The 23619-nt window shown below is 40.6% G+C and overlaps 2 protein-coding genes across 2 annotated transcripts in view; both read right to left on the bottom strand.

Annotated features, from left to right (window-relative positions):
• Window positions 1–2902: 2902 nt before the first annotated feature.
• LOC115651180 (mucin-5B-like) lies at window positions 2903–11368 on the bottom strand. Its single transcript, XM_030562138.1, has 10 exons — window positions 11363–11368; window positions 10726–10903; window positions 9360–9464; window positions 9058–9101; window positions 7567–7689; window positions 7364–7462; window positions 5210–5338; window positions 4701–4752; window positions 4133–4244; window positions 2903–3219 (listed from the first exon to the last, which is right to left on the bottom strand). The coding sequence occupies exons 1-10, from the start codon at window positions 11366–11368 to the stop codon at window positions 3003–3005; spliced, it is 1065 nt and encodes a 354-aa protein (XP_030417998.1). The 3' UTR covers window positions 2903–3002.
• Window positions 11369–11463: 95 nt separating this feature from the next.
• LOC115651181 (mucin-5B-like) overlaps window positions 11464–23619 on the bottom strand; it is a 53211-nt gene continuing 41055 nt past the window's right edge. Inside the window, exons 31-39 of the mRNA XM_030562139.1 lie at window positions 23305–23540; window positions 22372–22540; window positions 21551–21798; window positions 15517–15700; window positions 14885–15089; window positions 14213–14391; window positions 13719–13788; window positions 12923–13023; window positions 11464–11567 (exon numbers count right to left, since the gene is read on the bottom strand). Of these exons, the coding sequence (XP_030417999.1) occupies window positions 11464–11567; window positions 12923–13023; window positions 13719–13788; window positions 14213–14391; window positions 14885–15089; window positions 15517–15700; window positions 21551–21798; window positions 22372–22540; window positions 23305–23540 (1496 nt within the window). The remainder of the gene's footprint in view (window positions 11568–12922; window positions 13024–13718; window positions 13789–14212; window positions 14392–14884; window positions 15090–15516; window positions 15701–21550; window positions 21799–22371; window positions 22541–23304; window positions 23541–23619) is intronic.

Consider the following 23619-nt stretch of genomic DNA (forward strand, 5'->3'; position numbering starts at 1 on the left):
GTATCTCTACTTATCTTATCCAGGGTAATTCAACCATTTGGGGTAATTATATGTAGCCATTTAAAGAGTTATTAGAGAACGTAATTATTAAGCCACTTGTTTATAATGTAAATAATAAAGGCACCTTGTAGTAGATATTATGTGTTTCACAGTTGCTTGTGGGGCTACCCAATGCAGCTCAATATGTAATTGTTAAGGTCAGAGAAATAAAACAGCTGGACTTAGGGAAATTAGAAACATAGAAGAGCCACAAGTAATAAACTGAAAGAAGAAATCCAGGAAGCAGTAATATTGGAGGAGAAGTAGGGGTGACAGTGGTTAGCGAATTAGATCTGAGTTCATGCTATATGGAGGAATGGTTCTGTGTATTCATAGATTCTGAGGCCAAAAGGGACCATTGTAATCATCAAGTCCAACCTCCTGTATACCACAGGCTATAGAGCATCCCCAAAATAATTCCTAGAGCATGCCTTTAGAAAAATATCCAGGTCAGATTTAAAAATTGCTGTGATGGGGAATCCACTAAAAGTTAGTAAATTGTTCCAATGGTTAATTACTCTTGCTGCTAAAAATGTACACCTTACTTCCAGTCTGAATTTGTCTGGTTTCAACTTCTAGCCATTGGATCATGTCATACCTTTCTTTGCTAGATTGAAGGGCCCATCACCTGCTCTATTGAACTAGAGAGAGGCTCAAGGAATTCTGTCCCTATAAGGCATGTTTTCGAATCCTTTAATCACTCTTTTGGTTCTGAACCCTCTCCAATTTATCAACATGCTAAATAGCATAGGGCCAAGACATCATCTCTATAAGTCCTCTCTTAAAATAGAGTGGAGCTCAAGTACTATTCCAGATTACATTACAGACATACACTTAGGAGTTTAAACTTATTTAGTGACCCATTTGAGATACTTTTTCCCCAGTGTATTTGCAATTTTTCGGTTAAGGAACCTTGATTTATCTCAAGAAACTGTCAGTATAAAATTTTGTGACAGTAAACTGAAAAGTTTAAATTCTCCCCCCCAGGAAAAAAAAATACTACACAAGATCTCATAGCATTAATACTCTATGGGCCAAAGGGTATAATTCTATTGACCTTATTCAGGGTCTGAATTTGGCCCTCTGCTTATATGTGTTTAAAATTTGTAACTGAATACGATTATTTGAAAAGTCAGTTCTGCCTTTACTTTCCTGCAAAATCCTTAGTTCAGGCTTCTGTGTGTAAGCTGTAACAGCTGCTGACACAGCAGCCACCCAAAACAGTGCAGGCAAATATTAAGAACTGTTGAGGGGAAATGCAGCCAAATTCTTCCCTGGTTTAAGTCCTTGGAAGTCAAGATTTGGCAGGTAAGTGAAGGAAGAAAATGAGTTGGAAATGCTGCATTTAGTTGTAAACTATGGAGCTATCTGTACATTTTAAGTTACCAATATGTTTGGGATCCTAAATAGCATTTTATATCTTTAAAAACCAACAATGCACTCTTCACCATTCATAAATATTTTGTTTGTTAGCAGAGAAAAAAATATTTAAAAATCCTTCAGACATGTAAAGATGTGTCAATGTGTCATTATTGTATCAATGGTAAGGAGCAGCAGTTAATTCTCAGGAGGTAAGTATCAGAGGGGTAGCCGTGTTAGTCTGGATCTGTAAAAGCAGCAAAGAATCCTGTGGCACCTTATAGACTAACAGACGTTTTGGAGCATGAGCTTTCGTGGGTGAATACCCACTTCCTCAGATGCATGATGATGTATTCACCCATGAAAGCTCATGCTCCAAAACGTCTGTTAGTCTATAAGGTGCCACAGGATTCTTTGCTGCTTTCTCAGGAGGTAGATTGTTCCCTGGTCTAACATGGTAATGCAGGAGAGTAGCAGAGAGTCAGGATCTCCCAATCCTGCAGGGCTGCAGTAACACCGTTTAGATCACAGCTCCTGGCATGTGGAAAGCAGGGGCTGAGGCCCTGTATGCTGCCCCTCCATCTCAGGAGCTGGTGGACTGGGAGGGAACAAAACCAGAGGTCTGCCCAACCTACATGCCAATCAGCAGAGCTGGCCGGCTGTGTGCAGGGAGTACACCGCCCTTGAAAAAGGTTTTCACAAAGGACTTGCCTCGTTGCCCAAGTGCAACTAAGGAGTGGATTTGTAGTTATCTGAGGCATGAATCCTCCTGAGTGGAGCAGCGAGACACGTTGCAGCCAAAGTGATCAGATACATGGTCAGGCTAGGTTTCAGCAAGTGAAAACAGCGAAGTCACCAACATTGAAAATGCTGAAAGTTTTATTAATCATGTAAGAACAAAATGAACATGAAAAGATTGCCTGTTAACTCCACACAAAAGCTTAAATCCATAGACAGTGAACCCCCCCCCACATAAAATTATCTCTCTACTCACAAATAAATAGCAAAGGACAGTGCAATGTAACTACAAAATTCAGTTTTCTACGTAAAACATTAGCTCACCATCACCATTATTTTTGTTTTAAAGAGTCATCCTACTACTTCTTGCTAAAACATTAATGTTGTAAACAGTTGACTGGAATAATTGTGAATTCCCATGATGTAAACAAGGGATATTTTTCAGGGGTCTTCAGTTGTTTTTAGATCTACACGTGCACACACATAACCATAATGGGTGACCCATTGAAACAATGAGAATACTAAAAAAGAAATAGGTGAAAAGAATAGAACTAAATGGTCTCCAAACTTCACAGGGGAAATGGTAAAGGAAAGTACTTTTTGGATTAACTCAAACCTCTAACAATGCAAGTTATAATTTTGTTCATCCTTTCTCTCTCAAAAGTTGTATAGTTTAGAAATAAAAATACATATGAAGACTTAGTTATTTGGCTCCTGAATATTCTCACATTTAAGAAGTGAAAAATGATGATAGTGGAAGCTGAAATAAGTAAGAAACAGAGTTTTGAGCTGGTGCACAGGTTATTTTATCTATATTGCTTTTGATTTTAACTGCTTCAGACTTCTTGGGTTCTTTTTTCCTATGATCATCTTGTTCTTTTCTGCTCTTGTTCCTGTTGGAGCTGTTGTGTGGTTGTGGTTTCTGAAATGCACGCAGTCATGCATTGGCACTGTTCCACATAGACATAGTCATAATCCATGCTTGTTCCATTGCTGCATGTCAGGGTCACCTTTCTCTTGTGGCTGTTGAGTTCCTGGCAGCAGGCACACTTGTGTTGCATCTGCTGTGTTTCAAAGGAATACCTGCCCCACCAGATAAAGAAAAGAAATTATACCCCTCTGTAAAAGTCTTCATATAGGACATACTCTGCTAAATATTGCACACTTTAAAAAAACATATCTATTTGATAGAGGGCCTGTTCCTGCTCCCACTGAGCTCTGTGGCAAATCTGCCTTTCATTTTAATAGGAGCAAAATTGGGCTCATTATTTCTAGCTTTCACGTGTGTGTGTGTATAGTTCAATATAAACAGGAAAGATCAAATTTTGTGGTGCTGGTCTGAGTTTTCTAGTCTCTGCACTGGCTTTCATCATCATTTAATGGCAGTTAGTTCTGAGTATGTATGAGGCAGAGAGAGAAATCAAGGCGGTCTAAAGAACAACTGATAGGAAGGATGGGCCAATTTATATATGATGTGTTCTATTTGCCAAATAGCAGTAATGACTTATTTATGAATACAGGATCTGATTCTCTTTAGCCACTGCAATATATCAGGTGTGACTCTTCTGATGGCAATTAATGTTAGTCAGAGGAAAACCAGAACCACAATGTGCATCTTCCTCACTGTTGTTCCAATGTGTGCTTTGCCGTCAGATACTCAATACTCTGCTTTGTGACTTGAACAAGGTTTTTACCTCTGTGAGTCTGGTTGTTTAACATTGGGACCGTCATGCTATATTGTGTGTCAGGCAAAGTGATGGGAGAAAACTGCTCTGGTATAGAGTAAGCACTCTCCCGCTCCCCTGAATACTGAAACACACTTCAGCTGTACAAGCCATCACACTCAATGGAAACTCTTGCTTTTCAAGGGTATATTACATTAATTGAAAGTGCATAGGTAAAACCATGCTCAATACCACTTGAGCAGTTTGATGAAAAGAGCCCACAAAGAGAAATAGCTACAAGGAGAGGATATAATGCACTCGCTGCCACTTACATTGAGGAGCTGGCACAAACACCTTCGCAGTACGTCAGTTCAATAGGCTCAGAAGATTCACAATCATTGTGGCGGATCACAGTTGAGTTCTTGTTAACCTTGCAGTTTGCTGCTAAGAAAGAGGAAAAAATAAATAGAAATGCTTCACGACTCTTCATATTCAGAGCTAAGCAAATGCTTAAAGCTGTTCTGAGAGGAAGATGTTTTATTGCATATCATGCTATAGCTAGGAAATACACAAGTAATTTAGTTGGGGATTTGAGTTTCAGTCCCAGTCTTAATCTTTCAACCTTAGGCAATTGGTTGCAGAAAGCACTGCTGAAGCAGTATAAACAGATCCTGGATGGGCTGGGGAGTATCTCGACACTGTCAAGCAACCATATTTGCTCTTTTTCTTTGAAAGGACGAGTCAGTGTAACGTGGGGCCTTTGATAATGAGAACTAAAGAAAACCCATGTGGGGATCCCCGAGGAAACTTCTACTTCCCCATCCCACACAAAATAGTTAGAAATATTATACTCATACATAATCTATTGGTGGCAGAACATCAGAAAATGGCTTTACTTACATTCAGAGGTACAGATTTTGCAGCAGCCATCAGCAGTCAGCTGTACATCATCCTTCAGTGCAGGAACAAAGAGAGAGCATTCAGAATTAGTGTGTGAATGACAAGTCAAGAGCTTTCTAGCACTGGCTAGCATTTTTACCATTACCAGGAGGTGGGCTGTGCAGTGGATATTGAATGAAACCATGGCTGGTTGACCATGAAGGCTATCTTGCCAGCTTGGTTCCATATAGTTCTTGAATGCACATATCCAAAAATAAGAGGTAGCAGACTATTAAGTGGGAGGACAGGGCTGTTCTGCAGGGATTGTCCATTACAACTGACACTTTGACAAGATTAAGTTCACTCTCAAACCATTCCTGATAAATGGCTGTTTACAAGTGGGAGCTATTAATAACTAGAGATTCTGGTTCTATGTTGTCTTGTCTTGTCTTGTCTTGTATCCTTTGCCCCTTGTTCTTTGTAGTAGCACTCAACAAAGAGCAAACAGTAAAGGACTGATTGAAACTTACAGGCTTGCAGTTCTCTGGGTCAAAGGCAGGACATGTTCTCAGAACAGTGACTGAAACAAGCTGATCTTCAACTTCTTCACATTTGTAAAAGCTGCACGGATTATCTTCAGGCTTCCAGATATCACCCGGCTGACATTAGGAATAAAACCAATTTAGCATTATTGCTTTTCTGATGTGATCAATTATGTAATTATGATAAGCGTAGTGTGATTACTCTGACAAAGACTGACGTAGGATCTTCTGATGAGCAATTTCATGCTCTCACCTAGAAGGAACTCATCTGTACCCTCTTAACTTCCTCTGAAACACCAAACACGTGGAGCCACATTTTCAAACTTCACTGCCTAGGTGGGGTGCCTAAGGCTAAATCCTAGACCCGCACTCTCAGGTCTGTAGTTAGATGCCTAAAATGGATATTCCCCCACCTACCCGTCCATTTAAGCACCTAAATATGTGATTTAGTTATTCAAATGTGTGTCCAGCTAGAATAAATGTAGAAAATACCCTGCTGTAACTAAGAATGGACATAAGTTTGTTGAGAGCTGTCCCTTGCTTTTGTCAACACTTATCCCCTGTCGTGGATGTGACGTTGCAGTCTATATGGTTTTATAAAAATATGCTAATGAGTGAATATAATGTGACTGAGATATGCTTCATGCAAATAGTCTCTTGTATGGTATCATTACAAAGCTTATAATCTACTGAGTGTGATCATCCTATTTGTATAAATGTACCACTCTTGTATCTGAAACTAGAAATATGAAATATAATTCTGAAGGCCTATTGTAATTATGCAAAGTGTGGGCCATTAATGGTGGTTTGGAATCTTGATGACTCCCATTAACCAGGACAGTTGTCTGCAGATGGCTCTGCTTTACCTGTAAGTCTTCCTGTATACGTGTGTGCTGGCAAGTGGGCAATGAAGTCTTGCAGTGACATGTGATCATGGGATGTCAGATGGGATGGGATCTGAGTTATGATAGAGAATTCTTTCCTGGGTGCTGGCTGGTGAGTCTTGCCCACATGCTCAGGGTTTAACTGATCGCCATATATGGGGTCGGGAAGGAATTTTCCTCCAGGGCAGATTGGCAGAGGCCCTGGAGGTTTTTTGCCATCTTCTGCAGCATGGGGCATGGGTCACTTGCTGGAGGATTCTCTGCAGCTTGAGGTCTTCAAACCACAATTTGAGTACTTCAATAACTCAGACATAGGTTAGGGGTTTGTTATAGAAGTGGATGGGTGAGATTCTGTGGCCGGCATTGTGCAGAAGGTCAGACTAGATGATCATAATGGTCCCTTCTGACCTTAAAGTCTATGAGTCTAACTGGAATCCATCTTTAACTTGGTGTCTTTCCATTGAGAAGGAGGGGGTGAGAACCCAGACAGGGACAAAGGATTCCCTCCTTATGCAAAAGATATATAAAGGGGTTGAACAGAACAAAGGAGAGGCGCCATCATGAAGAATCCCCTAGCTACCACCTGAGCTGAAACAAGAGCTGTACCAGGGGAAAGAATAGTGCCCAGGCCTGGAAGGTGTCCAGTCTGAGGAAAGAACTTGCTGAAGCATCTCTGAGGGTGAGATTTTCTGTATTCAGTTTGATTAGACATAGATTTGCACATTTTATTTTATTTTGCTTGGTGACTTACTTTGTTCTGTCTGTTACTACTTGGAACCACTTAAATCCTACCATCTGTATTTAATAAAATCGCATTTTACTTATTAATTGACCCAGAGTACATATTAATACCTGGGGAGAGCAAACAACAGTGCATATCTCTCTATTAGTGTTATAGAGAGTGAACAATTTATGCGTTTACCCTGAATAAGCTTTATACAGGGTCAAAAGGATTTATTTGGGTTTAGACTTCATTGGGAGTTGGCCATCTGAGTGTTAAAGACAAGAACACTTCTATTAGCTGCTTTCAGGTAAACCTGCAGCTTTGAGGCAAGTAATTCAGACCCTGGGTCTTTGTTGGAGCACATGGGTGTGTCTGGCTCAGAAAGACAGGATGCTGGGGTCCCAAGCTGGCAGGGAAAGCAGGAGCAAAGGTAGTCTTGGCACATCGGGTGGCAGCTCCCAAGGGGGGTTCTGTGATCTAATCCGTCACAGTGGGCTAAAACAAAGTGTAATGAAAATCAAAGGAAATAGTTACCCTGAGGACTTGGACAGTGTTGTTAGTCAGCTTGATTGTGCAAGCCACCTGGACACACTCTCCACAGCACTTTCCATCTTTCATCACGTATTCATAGCCCTGTTCAAGAAGTGGGAGAGAAAATACATTGGATCAGTAAGGGAGACTTCCATTTTCATCAGTTTAGAAACTAACGGGGAGGCGAAATAAAAAATGGAGCTCACCAGGGGGCAAGTAGTGTCACAGTGGACTGGCTCACATTGCAGAAGGTTTCTGTTGGAGACCGGATCTACTTCAGAACTGCAGGTACACGTCTTACAAGGGTCCATTGGAACAGACGTTCCAGCCTGGGAGAAGCCAAAGAGAGCACATTCAGTCTGTGCAAATCTTATTATTTTAAGGAAATCTACTGTATGTTACCTCATAATATATGGAGATAATTTAAAGCAATTTTGTGAACATAAAAGATGCTGATACACAAGTGAAATTGAGTTACCCAATGGACAGCATAAAGCAACTGTGCTGCACATAAGGTATGAAAATGTGGGGCCAGTGCAGAAAGCATGTATAGGAACAAGCTACTTGAAATTATGCAAAATACTTAGGCTAGTAAAGAAATGGCAAGAATGTAGCAAGAGAGATCAAAAGAACATGCTGAGTTTGGGTACTACGTAAGACTGGTTTGAGCCGCTTCAGTATTTTGCAAACTCATCAATACACCACTTGTCGCAAAAGAAGCTTTCTATTATGAATTGTTTTCAGAGCTGGTGAAGCAGTCATCTCCTGCAAATGGACATTAAAACTTCTATCCATTGGTGTATCCAGTTGCATGAGCATAAATATGTACACATTCTTTACACATGGACTTCAGGCCTCTTTTGAAAATTTGACCCAACATCACATTCCAAGATGGCAGCTGTGATCTTAAGGAGAAAATCTTGACTGAGAAGTTAAGGTCTCAACTTGGATGTCTAGGCCAAAGTCCTAGATTTTTTTTTTGATGGCTTCAGTTCTTCAGCCCCACAAAAAAAGACTTTCAAAATTCTGCTCCATCAGAAAGTTATATCACCCACATCTAGAATGGATAAAGAACCGATTCACCCTTCTCAGTAAAAACGATTACGTTTTTACTTTTGCTCCTTGTTAAAGGGGAGCTCCTCCGAAACATGTTTCTTTTGGCACTAGAGAAAACAATCTATTTCAGATCTGGGTTGGTGACCAAGGAGCAAACATGGTACCAAGGTTCTTTAATATGCAGGAGATAAAGAACTCCCTCATGGAAACTCCTAGTGAGATGCTCTGTATCACGGTTTTAGAGAGCTACTGAAATATCAGTATACGTTAGGATGTTTGGTGTAGTACAGTGGTTCCCAAACTTGTTCTGCCGCTTGCGCAGGGAAAGCCTCTGGTGGGCCGGGCTGCTTTGTTTACCTGCTGCGTCTGCAGGTTTGGCCGATCGTGGCTCCCAGTGGCCGTAGTTTGCTGCTCCAGGCCAATGGGAGCTGCTGGAAGTGGCACAGGCCAAGGCATGTAGTGGCCGCCACTTCCAGCAGCTCCCATTGGGCTGGAGCAGTGAACTGCGGCCACTGGGAGCCACGATTGGCCAAACCTGCAGATGCGGCAGGTAAGCAAATTGGCCTGTCCTGCCAGGGGCTTTCCCTTCACAAGCGGCAGAACAAGTTTGGGAACCACTGGTATAGTACTACTGTTCTTACCTGGTAAATAGTTCCATTAAGCACACAGACATCTGGTATTGATTCTGAAAAAAAAGAATCAATTATTTAAAAAAAAAGAAATGGGAAAAAAATCTTTAAAACTGCCAGAGTTTGAATGCACAAAAAAGTTCAGTTTTTCCCCGGATATAGTTCAGTGAGGTAAGTGGATTTTTTTTTAATGATTATTTAATGTACGCTGAACTTACTTTCTTCACTTCTCATACATTTCTTCTCAACTTCATATCGCCTTTGAAACTAGAACCTTTTATAACCCAGAGGTCAGAAGAAGCACAGTAACTTACCACATGTATAATTGACACAGCAATCTCCTTCTGAAAGGATAGTGACTAGCTGATACCCTGGCTCACAAGTCTTCTTGGCCTGGGAGCAGGTGCTTGTATTGCATCCTGTGGAATAAGCCAGAAGAGAAAGTGCGTAATGGGATAAAGCTAGCAATATAAGTCGTTGTTTTCCTGCTTAGAAGTAATTGGTGCTTCGGCTCTGTGAGCATGTGGCGAGCCTAAATCAAAGAAGGGCACAGACAGAACATAAAAATGGCCATACTGGGTCAGACTAAAGGTCCATCTAGCCCAGTATCCTGTCTTCTGACAGTGACCAATGCCAGAGGCCCCAGAGGGAATGAACAGAACAGGTAATCATCAAGTGATCCATCCCCTGTCACCCATTCCCAGCTTTTGGTACAGAAAGATTATTGATAACTTCTTTTAAAACCTCGATGTGCATAAAGCTCAAGTTACATTCTAGCACATGGCTGAAGCTTGAAGAAGTTGGAGGGATATATCCCTGAAGGGAGAGAGAAGATTTAAGAGGATAAATGGCTTTGAACTAGAATGCGATCCTGAGAAAGCCCTCTCTTTCTCTACTGCTATCAGACTCCTCCTCAAATTAAAGCTATAACCACAGCAGTGTGATAAATTCAAAAGACACCTCTGTTCCACGGCTGAGTCCTCTGCAATCTGTCTGCAGGTGGCTTGGATGGATGACTGATCCTCATAGGAAATAAATATGCCACACCATCATAATCAAATCATTTGGTAGCATCTCACATCCCCCTCATGTTTTTCACGGGACCACTTCAAGTGTAGCCCTCCACTGCTCATTTGTTTAGTTCCAGGCTAATAAACTGTGGGCACATTTTCCCTTTTGAATTCGTGAAATCAGTAATAAAAAAAAATCTCTAAACAGCAAGCACTATATCACATACAGCTACTGGCTCATGCTTTAGTGTTTGTTCATCTGTTTAGCTCTACTTTAATTAATATTGCCATTCTGCGACATAAAATCTGTGTATAAAGAAACACTGTATAATCAACAAATATGGAGCTATTTTATCAGCTACTTTAAGACTCAGAAAAACCTTTTACCTCTCTTCCCTCCTGCAACATACACACACCAAAAAGATTTTGTTTTACCAACTAAAACTGTACATATAACTCAGAAATCAACTTTTGGTACCTAGGTACAGTTATGAATCAATCAAGGAATAATGCTTACTTGTAAGAGCTCTTAGATATTACAGTGATAGTTACTATATGAAAACCTTAACTAGATTAGATGAGCTAGTGAGAGATGTGCAGCTGTAACCGAGGACAATATTCGGCCCACTCTATTTTTATGAGCTGGCTATAACTTACTGCCAGTACTTACTGCATTCAATTTCAGGACAGCATGGATCTTCTGGTGTCAACACTGGGACAGGTATAAATCCTTCTTTCTCACACACTTGTGTCTCGGGTGTCTGACATGTAAGTGACTTACATTGTACAGTAACAGAGAATGGGTCACAGACACACTCCTGGCAGTTACTCTTCCAAATGGCTCCAGGCTGTAAAAATATGAAAATATGTTATCTTAACTGTTCTCTGATGCTCATGATCATAGGTATTTTTTCAGGGTCAACCTGGATGAAGACCTCAAAGTGGATAGTAAGATAGACTGTTCATGGGGCCTGATCCCAAGCAATTGATTTCAATGGGTTTGCATCTGGCCCAAAGAGCAGGCTGAAAATCTTCAGATGGGCTGCTTTCAATTTGCCAAGTTAGGAGACCCATAAATAAGTATTATTTCCAATACTTGGCAATAGAATGATACATCACTGGAAATGAAGTACTAGCAATTTATCTGAAGCAATATAGACACACCATTGCACAATTTGAAGCTGTTACACACAATTCATATTAGTTCTTTTTTGGGGCATTTTGTGGTTTTAAAATGTGATTAAAAAAAAACCTGGGTACAGATGATGCCAGAATACACAATATATTAGGTGTAATCAAGTCCTTACCACCATCTCCTTCCATTTTATTTCTGCTAAGAATTTAACCTGCCACAAACTTGCACATATAACAGAATGAGGACTAAGAGATGGGAATATGCAATGAAATCCTAGAAACAGCTGTATTTGGGAGATGTTTCTGGGAAAGAGGCCTTGGAGAAAGTGCTGACTGAAATACTCACCAGTTTGGGCATTCCATCTGGTCCCACACAAGCTGAGAGGAATGAAAGGATAAGATTTACATTGATGCCATTCTGATGACCCATGTGATACACAAATGAATCTCACTTACCCTTTTAATTAAGGGTTCATAAAGGCACTTTTCAGATATTATTATTATTATAATATAAATAATAATGGGAGATATACCTATCTCTTAGAACTGGAAGGGACCTTGAAAGGTCATCAAGTCCAGCCCCCTGCCTTCACTAGCAGGACCAAGTACTGATTTTTGCCCTAGATCCCTAAGTGGCCCCTGCAAGGATTGAATTCACAACCCTGGGTTTAGCAGGCCAATGCTCAAACCACTGAGCTATCCCTCCCCCTACTTTACACACTTTATCCACAAAGGATTTACTTTTAAACCTTCATCTTGTCTCATGATTCAGCTCAAACCCATTTTTTCAACAAGTAGACACAGATACTAATGACATATACTAGTCACTTTCTAAGGGTACGTCTATACTACCTGCTGGATTGGTGGGTAGTGTTCGATGTATCAGGGATCGATTTATCATGTCTCATCTGGATGTGATAAATCGATCCACTAATTGACGGCCGTACTCCACCTTGGCAGGTGGAGTAAGTGGAGTCGACAGGGGAGCTGCGGCAGTCGACTCGCCGCTGTGAGGATGGCCAGATAAGTCGAATTAAGATACTTTGACTTCAGCTACACAAATAGTGTAGATGAAGTTGCATACCTTAGTGTGAACTCTCTGCTAGTGTAGCCCAGGCTTAAAAGAATGGAAATGGAAATGGAACTAACTAGCCATTTTCGAGGTGAAATCAGTTTTGGTACTCAGCATTCACATGTTAAGTGGCTGGTGTATTTATGATGATGATGATGCAAGACTAAAATCTGCTATTAGGCTGAGTCTGAAAACAGACTATGGGGCATTTCACTGGCAGTGTAAATATTATGCAGGTTCACTAAATTCTAGGAATGTAATATAAAATGGGGAGAAGGGTAAAGTAATGGGTTTAATATGCTAATCTTAAACTACGAGGGATCAGACTTTAAATGTGATATATTATAAGTGAAACACGGTCGGTAGTTTTAGTCCATAGTGTGAATTTATCATAATTACAAAACTACCTGTCAGACTGGTTCAGCTAGCAGAATTTGGATATTCAAGAATAGATTTTGGATCTTCAAGAATGGGTAAAGCGGAGTGGATTAAGGTCCATGAGCAGAGCGGTGTGATAGAAGCTTCCATAGCATCTTTTCATGCTATACCTAAAACTAGGTTGTCATGTCCATCTCTTTCTTTCATCAACACTAACAGTCACATTATTTACATCCTCCTCCAACCCTTTCTCCTTCCCTCCTGCCCATCCCCCCAAACTTACTGCATTCTGGCACACACACGTCAGTGTATGAATTGAAGAGAATCTTATCCTTGGGGCAGAAGCATCCTTCAGCAACATGTTCACTTGTATGGTGAACAGTTCTACAAGGAAGAAAGGAATGGATATTAAAGTACATTTTCCCAGCATTATCTGATCAATAACTTTTTACAGCACTAACATAATTGAGGCATAAAGAAGAATTTCTCTAAACAATCAGGTAAGGTTTCCTGAATATATATAAAAAATGTACATTTATACAGTATGGTAATCCTTATCCCCAAATATTACAAAACACTTTGTAAACATTCAGAAAAGATCTATGTATGGGAATCATTTTTACCCATCACTGAACTATAGGCAACTCTGAAGTGTAGCACTACATTGACCTAACAGCTCACAGCAATGTTGGGCATGTTTTTCTGTTTAGGAAATAGCAGAAAGTGAACATACAGCATCCATTTGAAATTGTAGGGGGATTTGGGTAGCACATGTAATTATCCAAAGAGGAGATTGGCTAGGCCCTAAATGCTGGCCTTCCTGCTCATGTGAAAAGTGTTATGGGATTTTTAATAATCAAAGGAGTCAGGACTTCAGTTTCAATGCCACAAATAAAATATGGCATCTCTAGTAACAACACATTGTCCTGTGTCACCACTCTGAGGATTTACTCAATTATCAATGCCACCCTGTCCTCAAGCAGTTGGTTTTTACTAAGAGGTCTCCTGTCCAAAGACAGACACAGTTGAACACAGTGACATTACACTAATGTAAAGCTCATTATTTGGTTTAGCCTTACCCGGAATTACAGGTGACAGGATTAAGAGGGCCACATGCATCATACACCTTGCCGTTAGGACAGTTGTATGCTGTGTGGGAGCAAAAATAAAATTAATATGAAAATGAAACATTGTATAGAAGCAGAGATGATGCTTTCCAATTGCTTTTAATTTTATTTAGGTGGAGGGGTAACAACCATGGGTGCTCTCACTTCATCAACCCTTTGGATCAGGAAATACAAAAGCAGAAATACTGTAATGGCTAGTGAATGATTTTGAACCTCAGCACAGACGTGGCTTTGGTTGAATTTGAGAGAACAGCAAAGGCTCAGGGTTGTTTATATTTTATCGGAGCTAGTTCACCCATCTCCACAGGAATGAAATTAAAATAAAGTTTACATGTACATATCCATTCCTCCACCCCCAAAATAATGGAAGAAGTTTACATTTCCAGAATAAGTTTGTAATAAGCACGTCATAGATCCAAGGCAAAGTATCTCTTAATGCTGCTTACGGCATTGTCCTTGGGTCTTGTTTCTCCAGTCAGCACAGGCACCTTTAGCAGAGCAGAGGGAGGCATACGTTTCCAAGCTGAAGCATGGTATAGTTTCATTGGTAATGTGGCATGAATTGGCGATGCAACTCTCATAGAATATGCTGGGCATCAGAATCTTATGACACTCTGCAAAGAGACTTTAAATACAATGGAAGAGAAGTTTGAGCTGCGCTGCACAATCACTATAAAAATCTGGACTTGTCAGAGTGAAATAATTAAAGGGTAACTGCCTGGATGGTCTTTTAGGGCTAAAATACGATATTAGTCCCAGGTGAGTGTTTTATTGACAATATAATAATAGCGCTTGGTGGGACACAGTTTATATTTAATGAGAATTCTTCAAGGGCAGACTGGGTTTCTAGATAGTATAACTCTAAAGTTACTCTAAAGTTAAAGACTAAAGTGATGCCCAGAGAAGCAGCTTTGGTAACAGCCACAACAAACTACACAGCTATTCTGTATTCTTAAAAAACAAACCAAGACTACTTTGCTATTATTACAGTCAATAATGCCGTGTATACTTTTGTTACTAAAGGCCACTTCAAAGACCATTATTAAGGCTTCCAAAACAGTTTTTTTGCTTTTCAATACACAAGATTCAAATGTACCCAAAGCCTGAATTTAACTTACTCGCTCAAAATCAGCTCACAAAGAGGAGAAGTAGAATTGCAGGGCACAGGTGGAGTTGTTGGCGTGGCAGGTGGTACCGGGGGCCCTTCACAATTGGACTGATTTTTATCCTGAACCTGCCAGGTGGCAGCCATTTCTGAACAAGAGGAAATTACTTCGCCACTTGGCATGCGGCATTCGTCCACTTTGTCATTTGAACATGTGCCTAGAAGAAAACAGAAGGAACCAAGTTTGAAAGGTATTAAAGCACTGGCAATAGAGCAACTCAGCATGGCAAGGTAAATACAAGATGGAATGTCCACTCTAAATCCAACAAACACACTCAGCGGCTGGTTACCTGATTTTCAGGTTACTACAGTACCACTAATCTTACTTGGTCCTAACACTTTATGAAAGACTGAAAGTAGAAATATTCTTGTTAATGTAAATTGCATTTTGAGATGATGTTGAGACTGGAAATAGTGAAAAAGTGATATACTCAGTAATCCCATTGTGATTATTTTATTTAATTTTCCGTAGCACCTAGAAACTTAAATGATCAGCTAAAGTGCACCTTACCATAGCATAAATAAAGAAAAAAGTCTCCTGAGAATTGCCTTATGGAAAAGAGGGGATTAAACCACTCTACTTACCACACAGGCCTTCGGTGTTGTGTCCAAACATGCTGAATGGCATTTTTACTGTGAAGGTGAGTCCATTGAAGGAGATGTAGGAATTGATGTCCGGGATTTCAACAACCATGGATGTTCCACCATTGGCAACTGAAATGCCATCTCGGCTGAAGCCTCCAGTAACTGGCTCATTGTTGACAAGAATCTAAAACCCAGCAAAATAAAACCAGTTAAAGCACAGGCTTAGCTTATGTCTTAGGCAGGGAGACAAGACTCATAGACTCATAGACTTTAAGGTCAGAAGGGACCATTATGATCATCTAGTCTGACCTCCTGCACAATGCAGGCCACAGAATCTCACTCATCCACTTCTATAACAAACCTCTAACCTATGTCTGAGTTATTGAAGTCCTCAAATTGTGGTTTGAAGACCTCAAGTTGCAGAGAATCCTCCAGCAAGTGACCCATGCCCCATGCTGCAGAGGAAGGCGAAAAACCTCCAGGGCCTCTGCCAATCTGCCCTGGAGGAAAATTCCTTCCTGACCCCATATATGGCAATCAGTTAAACCCTGAGCATGCGGGCAAGACTCACCTGCCAGCACCCAAGAAAGAAGTCTCTATAGTAACTCAGATCCCAACCCATCTAACAACCCATCACAGACCACTGGGCATACTTACCTGCTGATAATCAAAGATCAGTTGCTAAATTAATTGCCAAAATTAGGCTATCCCATCATACCATCCCCTCCATAAACTTATCAAGCTTAGTCTTGAAGCCAGATATGTCTTTTGCCCCCACTACTCCCCCTGAAAGGCTGTTCCAGAACTTCACTCCTCTAATGGTTAGAAACTTTCATCTAATTTCAGGCCTAAACTTCCTAGTGTCCAGTTTATATCCATTTGTTCTTGTGTCCACATTGGTACTATGCTTAAATAATTCCTCTCCCTCCCTGATATTAATCCCTCTGATATATTTATAAAGAGCAATCATATCCCCCCTCAACCTTCTTTTGGTTAGGCTAAACAAGCCAAGCTCTTTGAGTCTCTTTTCATAAGACAGGTTTTCCATTCCTCGGATCATCCTAGTAGCCTGTCTCTGAACCTGTTCCAGTTTGAATTCATCCTTCTTAAACATGGGAGACCAGAACTGCACACACTATTCCAGATGAGGTCTCACCAGTGCCTTGTACAATGGTACTAACACTTCCTTATCTTTGCGGGAAATACCTCGCCTGATGCATCCTAAAACTGCATTAGCTTTTTTAACGGCCATATCACATTGGCAGCTCATAGTCATCCTATGATCAACCAACACTCTGAGGTCCTTCTCCTCCTCTGTTACTTCCAACTGATGTGTCCCCAATTTATAATTAAAATTCTGGTTATTAATCCCTAAATGCATGACCTTGCACTTTTCACTATTAAATTTCATCCTATTACTATTACTCCAGTTTGCAAGGTCATCCAGATCTTCCTGTATGATATCCCGGTCCTTCTCTGTGTTAGCAATACCTCCCAGCTTTGTGTTATCCGCAAACTTTATCAGCACATTCCCGCTTTTTGTGCCAAGGTCAGTAATAAAAAGGTTAAATAAGATTGGTCCCAAAACTGATCCCTGAGGAACTCCACTAGTAATCTCCTTCCAGCCTGACACTTCACCTTTCAGTATGACCCATTGTAGTCTCCCCTTTAACCAGTTCCTTATCCACTTTTCAATTTTCATACTGATCCCCATCTTTTCCAATTTAACTAATAATTCCCCATGTGGAACCGTGTCAAATGCCTTACTGAAATCGAGGTAAATTAGATCCACTGCGTTTCCTTTGTCTAAAAAATCTGTTACCTTCTCAAAGAAGGAGATCAGGTTGGTTTGGCACGATCTACCTTTTGTAAAACCATGCTGTATTTTGTCCCAATTATCATTGACCTCAATGTCCTTAACTGCTTTCTCCTTCAGAATTTTTTCCAAGACCTTACATACTACAGATGTCAAACTAACAGGCCTAGTTACTCGGATCACTTTTTTTCTCTTTCTTGAAAATAGGAACTATGTTAGAGTATGTCTACACTATGGGATTGTTCCGATTTTACATAAACCGGTTTTGTAAAACAGATCGTATAAAGTTGAGTGCAAGTGGCCACACTCGGCTCATTAATTCGGCAGTGTGCGTCCATGATCTGAGGCTAGCGTCGATTTCCGGAGCGTTGCACTGTGGGTAGCTATTCCATAGCTTTCCCATAGTTCCCGCAGTGTTCCCCACCCCTTAGAATTCTGGGTTGAGATCCCAGTGGCTGATGGGGCAAAAATCATTGTCGCGGGTGGTTCTGGGTAAATGTCATCACTCATTCCTTCCTCTGGGAAAGCAACAGCAGACAATCATTTCACATCCTTTTTCCCTGGATTGCCCTGGTAGATGCCATAGCACGGCAACCATGGAGTCCATTCAGCTTTTTTTTTTTTACAGTCACCGTTTGTGTATTGGATACCGCTGACAGAGGCAGTTCTCCAGCGCTATACAGCAGCATTCATTTGCTTTTGCATGATAGCAGAGACGGTTATCAGTTGTTCTGTACCATCTGCTGCTGTTGTAAATTGGCAATGAGATGATGGTTATCTGTCATTCTGTACTGTCTGCTGCTATCATGGATGCCCCTGGCTGAGGTCGGCCAGGGATGCAAAGGCAAAAATGAGAATGACTCCCCGAGTCAATCCCTCCTTTATGGTTTCTAAAAATAGAGTCAATCCTGCCTAGAAGATGGGGCAAGTGTGCTAGAGAACCAGCGTATCAGAGAGCACAGCTGCTCCATACCAGATCCTGCAGAAATGATGAGCTGTATGCCATTTACGGGGGGTGCCCCTGCAACAACCCCACCTGTTGCTTCCCTCCTCCCCCAAACTTCCTGGGCTACCATGGCAGTGTCCCCCCCATTTGTGTGATGAGGTTATAAAGAAGGCAGGAATAAGAAACAGTGACTTGTTAGTGAGATAAAATGAGGGGGAGGCAGCGTCCCGCCGCTATGACAGTCCAGGCAGGACATTAAGCGGTGCGGGGGAGAGGAGCCCAGCATCCCGCTGCTATGATAGTCCAGGCAGTACAGAATCTTTTCTTTACACAGGAAAAGGAGGGGGCTGATGGAGCTCAGCCCCCAGTTGCTATGATAAGGACGGTTACCAGCCGTTCTGTACCATCTAGTGGGAATGACCAAGAATCATTCCTATTTTTACTCAGGCGCCCCCAGGCAGCCTCACCTGAAGCCAGCCAGGAGCACTCACGGGTTGATAACAAGGATGGCTACCAGTCCTTTAGTACAGTACGATGATGACGATGGATAGCAATCATATTGTACCATCTGCCACTGGGAGAGGAGAGGGGCAGATACTACTCTTCACTGCTGCAGCACCCCGTCTACCAGCAGCATTCAGTAGACATAGGGTGACATTGAAAGAAGTCAAGAAACGATTTCTTTCCCTTTTCTTTCACGTGCTGGGGGGGGAGTAAATTGTTGAGCTATTCCCTGAACCACGCCGGACAATGTGTTTGAACCTACAGGCATTGGGAGCTCAGCCAAGAATGCAAATACTTTTCGGAGACTGCTGGGGACTGTGGGATAGCTGGAGTCCTCAGTACCCCCTCCCTCCCTCCATGAGCGTCCATTTGAGTCTCTGGCTTCCCGTTACGCTTGTCACGCAGCACTGGGTAGCCTGTAGATTTTTTTCAAACGCTTTGGCATTTCATCTTCTGTAACGGAGCTTTGATAGAACAGATTTGTCTTCCTATACAGCAATCAGATCCAGTATCTCCCGTACGGTCCATGCTGGAGCTCTTTTTGGATTTGGGACTGCATTGCCACCTGTGTTGATCAGAGCTCCATGCTGGGCAAACAGGAAATGAAAATCAAAATTTCGCGGGGATTTTCCTGTTTACCTAGCCACTGCATCCGAGTTCAGATTGCTGTCCAGAGCGGTCACAATGGTGCACTGTGGGATACCGCCCGGAGGCTAATACCGTCGATTTGCAGCCACACTAACCCTAATCTGATATGGTAATACTGATTTTAGCGCTACTCTTCTCGTCGGGGAGGAGTACAGAAACCGATTTAAAGAGCCCTTTATATCGATATAAAGGGCCTCGTAGTGTGGACGGGTACAGCGTTAAATCGGTTTAATGCTGCTAAAATTGGTTTAAATGTGTAGTGTAGACCAGGCCCTAGCAATTCTCCAGTCGTATGGTACAACCCCTGATTTTACTGATTCATTAAAAATTCTTGCTAACGGGCTTGCAATTTCATGTGCCAGTTCCTTTAATATTCTTGGATGAAGATTATCTGGGCCCTCCGATTTTGCCCCATTAAGCTGTTGAAGTTTGGCTTCTACCTCGGATGTGGTAATATCTACCTCCATATCCTCATTGCCATTTGTCATCCTACCATTATCCCTAAGCTCCTCATAAGCCTCATTAAAGACTGAGGCAAAGTATTTGCTTAGATATTGGGCCATGCCTAGATTATCCTTAACCTTCATTCCATCCTCAATGTTTAGCGGTCCCACTTCTTTCTTTGTTTTCTTCTTATTTATATGGCTATAGAACCTTTTATTATTGGTTATAATTCCCTTTGCAAGGTCCAACTCTACATGGCTTTTGGCGTTTCTCACTTTATCCCTACATGATCTCACCTCAATAAGGTGGTTTTCCTTGCTAATCCTTCCCATCTTCCACTCCTTGTAGGCTTTCTGCTTTTTCCTAATCACCTCTCTGAGATGCTTGCTCATCCAGCTTGGCCTACAACTCCTGCCTATGATTTTTTTCCCCTTTCTTGGGATGCAGGCTTCTGATAGTTTCTGCAATTTTGATTTGAAGTAATTCCAGGCCTCCTCCACCTTTAGATCCACAAGTTTTTCAGTCCAATCCACTTCCCTAACTAATTTCCTTAATTCTTTAAAGTTAGCCCTTTTGAAATAAAAAACCCTAGTCCCAGATCTATTGTTTATCCTTCCATCTAGTTTGAACTGAATTATCTCATGATCACTTGAACCAAGATTGTCCTCTACAACCATTTCTTCTATGAGGTTCTCACTACTCACAAAAACCAAATCTAAAATGGCATCCCCTCTTGTTGGTTCTTCAACTACTTGGTGAAGCTATCCATCAGCTATCACATCCAGAAAAATCTGAGCCCTATTATTGTTACTAGCACTTGTCCTCCAGTCTGTATGTGGGAAGCTAAAGTCTCCCATGATCACAAAATTCCCATTAGTGTTTACCTCATTAAAAACATTAAAGAGGCCTCTATCCACATCCAAATCAGATCCCGGCGGTCTGTAGCACACCCCAAGCACTATTTCAGGGGAGGTTCTAGTAGCTTTCTTACCCAATGTGATTTTTGCCCAGACAGACTCTGTCTTATCCATTCCATCCCTTCTTATTTTTTTACAGTCTACATCACTGATGTACAATGCTACTCCACGACCTTTGCCTTTATTTCTGTCTTTTCTAAACAGGACATAGACTTCAATACCTGTACTCCAGTCATGACTACTATTCCACCATGTTTCTGTTATTCCTATAATATCCGGTTTCACTTCCTGCATCAGTAGCTCTAGTTCCTTCATTTTGTTATCTAGGCTCCTCGCATTAGTATACAGACATCTTAATTTTTGCCGTTTGGCTTCACTGACATTCTTTACCCGGTTAGGCACAGACATTCTACCACTAGTCTTTGAACACATGATGGCAGTGTTAAGAGTAAAGAAAGAGCAGAGTTCCTCTCTGTAGATCTGAAGATCCCCATTATGTTCCTCATGAAAAAAAGAGGCATAAGAGAAAGAGATTACAAAATAACCTTTCTCTCTCTCTCACACACAAACACACACGTATGTGGCAAAAACACAGACACTATTGAATTCTTATGAAATTAAATATAATTACCACATATCTAATGTTGTGTTTATAATCTTTAGCAGTTTTTATACGGTGTTATTAAAAATGCCTTCTCTTATTATTAAAATGTTTTTATTGAAGCAACTTATAAACTGTGAAAATCCATTAAGGTTTACCTTGTTATTTTTCTCCCCTTGGTGTATCTGACTGACCAGCACTATTTCCATGGAGTTGTAATTCACAATGATAGATCTAGGGCAGGAGAGTCCATCAGGCACATCACAGAAGTCATTTTCAACAAGGATGCTGAAATTGTATTTGGGCACAATCTGTTTCATCAGCACATATGTGCAGTTGCTATGGAATGTGTAGTGAGTTCCATCAAAAGTCAAGTAGTCAGAACTGATCCAGCCGCTGCAAACACCTATCAGGAAGAAAAGAAAAGTATGTATTTATAATCAAAAGCTAAAAATAGCAAATTTCTTTAATCTGCCAGTCGAAGAAAGATTGGTTGCTGGTACTGAAATTGATGGTGATATATCATATTTAAACTATAATCTTTATCCTTTGTATGACATCTGTAAAAATAAAGATTCTAGAAGCAGAATTTAGTTGGCGTTAAGTATTCATACCTGTTTTTCTGTCTATATATCTAGCTTTATTTTAGCCGATGATCTGGTTTATTAAATTCTTACTTAGCACCAGATGCTACTACAATGGATGTATAATAAATACCAAGCTAGATAGAAAAATCTATAATTTAATTATATACTCTTGTAATTCAAATATTTTAGCCTGATTCTATCTTCTGAGAAAAATAGAGTGCCTAAAGTATTGACTCATCACAACATTATAAATTTGTAAACTATAATTTGGCGGGTAAAGCCCATTATAGTACAACACTAGATGAATCAAGACATTCTGAAAACCTCTTTTTCTGCAATATTAAAGTATATTGTGCATCATTAGTGCTTTGCTTGTTTCTTGGTTCTCTTACAGTCACACTCATAGTGGTAGTTGCAGCCATCCTCATCATAGACTTTTATTGGTGGGTGTCCACTTGCACAAGTAATCATCTCTACAGCTGGAGGAAGCAATAGAACAATTCTGTTGTCTCCCTCACAAGTTGCCATAGTGCAATTGTTTAACATCCAGGATTCATTTATCTAGAAGAGACAAGGAAATTCTTGTACACATGGTTTGGATTGAGGCAGAATTTAGATGTCTATTTTACAATAATATAATAATCAATCTTTGGGATTCAGGTTGTTTCAAGTAATATTGTCTATGGGTGACTAGCAAGAATGCAATTCAAAGAAAGTAAGTCACGTATCTGAAGAATAAGATGACTATGAGTGACTGCCCTTACATGCCTGGGTTTAGAGCAGAATGAATATATAAAAAAAATTATTCATGGACATTTTGTTGACTTCCATAATAGAATTTTGCTTCACCTAAAAGCCAAACACACTTTGGGTGAACAGGATAAAAGTTAAAAAAAACCAAAACAGTCTAAAAGTTGCGTCATCCAGTTAGAGAATGACAACTATGCTATATGACTTCAGTGATCAATCACACTGCTTGAATATCAAATACACAAGGAACATGTATAAGGAACCCTTTGTAAACTATCTCTAGGATGAAATTTATTTGCATAAAATATTGAGAAATTCTGAATATTGAACAAATTTGTAAAAACTGCAAGTCGGTCTGTGGACAATTTGCAAACAGGAAAAGTTGACAGCACAAGTTCACAAAAAATTACATCTTGCCAGATTATTATCAAGCAGCCAAATCATGCCCAGACACATACATGAGCAACTCCCAGTAAAATTAATGAAAGTTTGATGTGGGTTTATCTGATGGCAGAATTTGGGTCGATTTTGGGAATGGTGGTGATGTAGAAAAAGAAAATAGATAATTGGATTACCTTTCTTGGTGGGTCAGCATCAGGGCAACCTGATATTGGAATAGTTTCTGGAGTTGCTGGCACTGAAGAAGATACAGCTGTTGGGGTTGATAAGCTTGGTATTGTAGAGGACAGGCTTAATGATACAGGAGTTGTTGTAGGACATGACCCCTGGAGTCGTTCAATTTCACATCTTTTACTGCAAAGTGCATAAAAACTACAACCAGTGCTATCTGTTCTGTTGTAAATAACTTCACCTATGAAACAAAAATAATAATACAAATGAAATAAAATGGCTGAGCAAAACGTTCAGCAAAAAAAACAAACAATATTAAA

Source organism: Gopherus evgoodei, chromosome 4, assembly GCF_007399415.2.
Source record: "Gopherus evgoodei ecotype Sinaloan lineage chromosome 4, rGopEvg1_v1.p, whole genome shotgun sequence".
Lineage (NCBI taxonomy): Eukaryota > Metazoa > Chordata > Testudines > Testudinidae > Gopherus > Gopherus evgoodei.